This window comes from Mandrillus leucophaeus, unplaced genomic scaffold (genome assembly GCF_000951045.1).
Source record: "Mandrillus leucophaeus isolate KB7577 unplaced genomic scaffold, Mleu.le_1.0 Scaffold439, whole genome shotgun sequence".
NCBI lineage: Eukaryota > Metazoa > Chordata > Mammalia > Primates > Cercopithecidae > Mandrillus > Mandrillus leucophaeus.
Genome location: NW_012104687.1, coordinates 1034419 through 1040621, shown reverse-complemented (window position 1 = coordinate 1040621; position 6203 = coordinate 1034419). Strand labels below are relative to the sequence as shown.

The window sequence follows — 6203 nt, the reverse complement described above, 5'->3', positions numbered from 1 at the left end:
CCCCAATAAATGTGTTTGCAGAAGGCTTTTCAAATGTGGAGACCCTTTATCAGGTTGAAGAAGGTCCTTCTACTCCTTGTTGACTAAAAATTCTAACCACAATTGCTATGATTTTTATGAAATACTGTTTCTACATCCATTAGATTATTCTGATTTTTCTTCTTTAATCTTTTATATTGTGCTAACCATATTAATTCATTCTCTAATGTTAAACCTAACTTGCATTCATGAAATCCAACACGATTATGATTTCTATTATGCTTTCAATATATTACTGGATTCCATTTGCTAACATTTTGCTTAGGACTTTGATATTCATATTCAGAAGTGAGATTGACTTCTAACTTCTCTTTATCGTGATACCCATGTGGGACTTTTTCTCTTCAGAAGACTTTATGTAAGATTGTCTTCCTTGAAAGTTTGATTGAAAGCATCTGTAATGCCATCTGGGCCTTGAGCTTAGGTTTTTGGGTTTCGCTTTAAGGAAAGATTTTTGACTACTGGTTAGGTTTTCTGTTTTAACTTCTGCATTGTAGGTAGTGATTCCTTCTTGTCATCTTTGAGATTATCATTTTATGCCTTCTCTTTTGTTTTCATGATTGGTTTTATCAGAGACTTGTCAATTGTATTAGCTTTTTCAAATAACCAGTTTTGTCTTTGTTAATTCTTCTTATATTAATATATTCATTTCTTGTTTCATTTATTTCTATTTTCTCTGTATTCCTTTCTACTTTTATATTTTTGCTGTTTTTGACTTCTTGACAGAGATGTTTATTTCATTAATTTGTTTTCTATTATGTTAATTGTAAAATTCCCCTTCAAGTACTACTTTTTCTGTATCTCAGAGTTCTTATAAATAGTATTTTTCATCAGTCATTAAAGTTCAAAATATTTTCTAATATGTGATAGGCGTTCTTCTTTTGGGTTTTTTTCTTTTTTTTTTTTTTTTTTGGTCAGTCTTGCTCTGTCACCCAGACTGGAGTGTAGTGATGTCATCATGGCTCACTGAAGCCTTGGCCTCCTACGCTGAAGTGATCCCCACCCTTCAACCTCCCAAGTAGCTGGGACTACAGGCACATGCCACCTCATCCAGCTAACTTTTTTTTTTCCTTTTTTTTTTTCTTTTTTGAGACAGGGTTTCACTCCTGTTGCCCAGGCTGGTATGCTCTCCTGGGCTCAAGTAGTCCTCCTGCCCTGGCCTCCCGAGTAGCTGGGACTAAGGCCATGCCTGGCTAATTTTTATATTTTTAGTAGAGACAGGGTTTCACCATGTTGGCCAGGCTGATCTTGAACTCCTGACCTCAAGTGATCCACCCGCCTTGGCCTCCCAAAGTGCTGGGATTATAGGCATGAGCCACCATGCCCAGCCTTTTGTTTTGTTTGTTTGTTTCTTGAGACAGGGTCTCAGTCTGTCACACAGGCTAGAGTGTAGTGATGTGATCCTAGCTTACTGCAGTCTCTTAAGTCTTGGGCTCAAGCAATCCTCCCACCTCCACCTCCCAGGTAGCTAGGATTGCAGGCATGCACCACCATGCCTGGCTAATTTTTTTTATTTTTAGTAGAGGCAAGATCTCGTTATGTTGCCCAGGATGGTCTCGATCTCCTAAGCTCAAGCAGTCCTCCTGCTTCGGCCTCCCAAAGTTCTGGGATTATTGGAGTGAGCCGCTGTGCCTGGCCTTTTGTTTGTTTGTTTGTTTGTTTGTTTTTAATTTTTTGTAGAGATGGGGTCTTCACCATGTTGGCCAGGCTGATCTTGAACTCCTGACCTCAAGTGATCCACCCGCCTTGGCCTCCCAAAGTGCTGGGATTATAGGCATGAGCCACCATGCCCAGCCTTTTGTTTTGTTTGTTTGTTTCTTGAGACAGGGTCTCAGTCTGTCACACAGGCTAGAGTGTAGTGATGTGATCCTAGCTCACTGCAGTCTCTTAAGTCTTGGGCTCAAGCAATCCTCCCACCTCCACCTCCCAGGTAGCTAGGATTACAGGCATGCACCACCATGCCTGGCTAATTTTTTTTATTTTTAGTAGAGGCAAGATCTCGTTATGTTGCCCAGGATGGTCTCGATCTCCTAAGCTCAAGCAGTCCTCCTGCTTCGGCCTCCCAAAGTTCTGGGATTATTGGAGTGAGCCGCTGTGCCTGGCCTTTTGTTTGTTTGTTTGTTTGTTTGTTTTTAATTTTTTGTAGAGATGGGGTCTCTCCATGTTGCACAGGCTGGTCTCTAACTCTTGGGTTCAAGGGATCCTCCTGCCTTGGCCTCCCAAAGCGTTTGGGTTAGAGGAATGAGCTTCCACACCTGGCTGTGTTTCTTAATTTCCAAACATAAAGGGAAATGTTTACATTTCTGGTTTGCATTTTATATGGAATTCTAGGTTAATTACCTTGTGGTCAGAATACCTGCTGTCAGTGATTTCAGTCCTTTGAAATGTGTGAAAGTTAGCAATAAAATGGTCATACAGTTTTGTAATCTGCCTTTTATACTTTGCAACATTGTTGCTTTGGGATTTATTTTTAATTGCTCAGTTGGCTACAGATCCTGAATGGAAATAATTTTGCCTAGAATTCTAAATGATTGACTTTTCATTTTAGGGTTCTTGTTGTTGTTGTTGTTTGGGGGGTTTTTTGTGTGTGTGTTTTTTTGGTTTTTTGTTGAGATGGAGTCTCACTCTGTCGCCCAGGCCGGAGTGCAGTGGCATGATCTCGGCTCACTGCAATCTCCGCCTCCCGGGTTCAAGCAATTCTCTTGCCTCAGCCTCCCAAGTAGCTGGGACTACAGACACATGCCACCATGCCTGGCTAATTTCTGTATTTTTAGTAGAGACAAGGTTTCACTCTATTGGCCAAGCTGTTCTCAAACTCCTGACCTCGTGATCTACCCACCTTAGCCTCCCAAAGTTCTAGGATTACAGACGTGAGCCACCACGTCCTGCCATGACTGACTTTTTCAATTTGTCAGCATAAAATAGTGAATAAAAATTCTCCAGTGGAAAGTGTACTTGATTTTCCCTTTGACCTGAACTAGCTGCGTCATTGCTTTCAGCCCTGCATTGCTGAAATAGATCACCACGTTTATTCACTCTAACAGGTCTGTCTTGTTTGGTTATATTACTTTAGCCAAGGTCAGCCACGTTTGTATTAAGCTGGTAAGTAAAGAAAGCCCATCTATTTGCATTGAGAACACTGCATAAAATCTAGCTGATTCTTGGTATTTCTCTAGGCCCGAGGTATGAAGAAGCAAATCATTGACGACTTCATCGCCCAAAACAAATATCTATTGGCAGCCAGGCTCACCAGCCAGAAGTTGTTCCATGAACTCTGCCCTGTGAAACGGTCTCACCGACAGAGGAAGTAAGGACTTAAGGCTTTGCCTTTGCTTGTCATTACAATAGAAGGATCATGATTCATTTTACTATAGGGTGGCGAGACATCTGTCCTGTAACAATGAGAACTTATTCTTCATTTAACAAATACTGGGCCGGATGTGATGGCTTACGCCTGTAATCCCAGCACTTTGGGAGGCCGAGGAGGGCGGATCACCTGAGGTCGGGAGTTTGAGACCAGCCTGACCAACATGGAGAAACCCTGTCTCTACTAAAAATACAAAATTAGCCAGGCGTGGTGGCACATGCCTGTAATCCCAGCTACTAGGGAGGCTGAGGCAGGAAAATCACTTGAACCTGGGAGGCAGAGGTTGCGGTGAGCCAAGATCATGCCATTGCACTCCAGCCTGGGCAATAAGAGTGAAACTGTCTCAAAAAAAAAAAAAAAACACCAATTAGTGACTGTGATGATAATCATACTAATATGATGTATTAGTCCAGGGCACCTTAGCACCAAATTGTCAGATGTGCCAGCCTGTCCTAGTGGTCAGAGAAGATTTCCCTAAGATATAACATTTCAGCTGAGACCTGAAGGATGAGCACAGTTTAGCCAGGCGTCTGGGAGAGACTGGGTCACTTTACAGAAGCACAGAATATGGAAGAGTGACTATCCCTACTAACGCATTGCACACAGGGTGAGTCTGTGGAGATCTTGGGAAGGAGCAAGGATAACGATTAAACAGTAGGAAAGTATAGAGTATTGAGGAAATGGATTAGTGGGAATCAGGAAGGCAAAGTTACATATATTCAATAAAGTATGAATAGTTACTATAGAAAGTATCTAAAAACTCTAGAAATTCAGGGAATATATTCATTATACCTTCTCAGGTGAATGAATCAGTGGCTTTAAATTTAGGGCTGTTTCATCTGTAAAAGGTATCTGGATATTGAAGGAAAACATATCAATCACGTTACTTGAAAATATAAAACATAAATAATTTCCCTGTGTTGGGCTTTTCAGAGTCCTTTATAGTCTTAAGAGCAAAGAAAAAATGACTTAAATATAAAAAAAGAATATCCTGGACTGTAAGGATTGTTGTTTACACAGCCTTCAAAAAATATCCCAAATCCACACGCTTCTCACTTTTTCTGACTACTGCTACCCTGGAACAAGCCACCATCGTCTCCCAGCAGGACCCCTCTGGCAGCCTTCTAACTAGTCTCTTTGTTCCATTTGCCAGGCAGGTGTCCACACATCAGCCAAGGATGTTTGAAAATGCAAATCAGATCCAGTCACTCTCCATCCTGGGGTCTTTGCACTTGTAGTTCTCTGTACCTGGGATGCTCTGACCCCATTTCCTCTCATAACAATGTCACCTTTTCAGTTGGCATTTCCCTGACCAACCTGTCTGATGGAAAGTGACTTCCACCCACTCTGGCCTCTCTCTGTCCCCTTTTCTTCATCTTTTTTTTTTTTTTTTAAATATATAGTACTTGTTGATACCTGTCATGATATATCTGTTTTTATTTGTTCTCTATCTTCCCCACTGGAATATAAGCTCCATGAGGGCAAGAACATTGTCTATATTACCTGACATATACTAAGTGCTCAGTAAATATTTTTGGGAGAATGAATAGCTAAACTTTGCATTGGAACCTTGCAAAGGAAGCCCTGCAGAATGAGGCTTAGTGGCTTCTGGCCTGAGAGAGATTTGACCAGCCCTCCCTATAGTGGAAGAACTAGGACAGATAGTTTCTAAAAGGCCCTGTTGGCCGGGAACAGTGGCTCACACCTGTAATCCCAGCACTCCGGGGGCCCGAGGCAGGCAGATCACTTGAGGTCAGGAGTTCGAAACCAGCCTGGCCAACGTGGTGAAAACCCGTCTCTACTAAAAATACAAAAACTAGTTGGGTGAAGTGGTGCATGCCTATAATCCCAGCTACTTGGGAGGCTGAGGCAGGAGAATGGTTTGAACTCAGGAGGCAGAGTTACAGTGAGCCGAGATCACACCACTACACTCTCCAGCCTGGGCGACAGAGCAAGACTGCATCTCAAACAATAAAATAAAAGGCCCTGCTGCATCAGAAATTCAGTGACCAACCCCTTAAAAGAAATTCCTGCCAGGCATGATGTCTCATGCCTATAATTCCAACACTTTGGGAGCCTGAGGTAGGAGGATTGCTTGAGGCCAAGAGTTCAAGACCAGCCTGGGCAATATAAATAAAACTGTATATAATTTCATATATTATAGATAGAATTTTTAAATTCGCAAATGTGGTAAAGAAGTTTGGTTTGGGAAAAACATCACAGATTGGGAAAAGAAACCATTTGTTAATGACTTGGAAATCTTCCCTTGGTAGAAATGTCAGCTTTGATTGGGCACAGTGTATTCACTTCCATAAGATGAGCGCCTCATCTTCTTCACCTTCACTTGCCTTTATAGGTCCTGGCCCTGCCATCAGGGATTGGTTATAAAGCTTTGTCTTTTTGTTGTGCAGGTACTGTGTGGTTTTACTGACTGCTGAGACTGCCAAGTTGAGCAAACCCTTTGAGGCTTTCCTGTCCTTTGCCCTGGCAAACACACAAGACACAGTGAGATTTGTGCATGTCTACAGCAATCGGCAGCAGGAGTTTGCCGACACCTTACTACCAGACAGTGAGGCGTTTCAAGGGAAATCAGCGGTGAGCCACAGAGTCTGTCCTCATCCCAGGCTCTTCACAAGCATGTGGCACCTGATTCTGTTTCCTTCTTCCTTGAGAGTGTTGAATACAGATTCTAGGAAATCTGAAACTGAAGCCCGTTTTCAAAGCCTACTCTTTTTTTTTTTTTTTCCTTTTTTTGAGATGGAATCTTGCTCTGTCTCCCAGGCTGGAGTGCAGTGGC

General features: G+C 42.2%; 1 protein-coding gene across 1 annotated transcript in view; it reads left to right on the top strand.

The window, feature by feature from the left end:
- DNAJC16 (DnaJ (Hsp40) homolog, subfamily C, member 16) overlaps window positions 1–6203 on the top strand; it is a 62463-nt gene that overhangs the window by 42883 nt on the left and 13377 nt on the right. The window contains exons 7-8 of the mRNA XM_011993987.1: window positions 3216–3346; window positions 5818–6001. Of these exons, the coding sequence (XP_011849377.1) occupies window positions 3216–3346; window positions 5818–6001 (315 nt within the window). The remainder of the gene's footprint in view (window positions 1–3215; window positions 3347–5817; window positions 6002–6203) is intronic.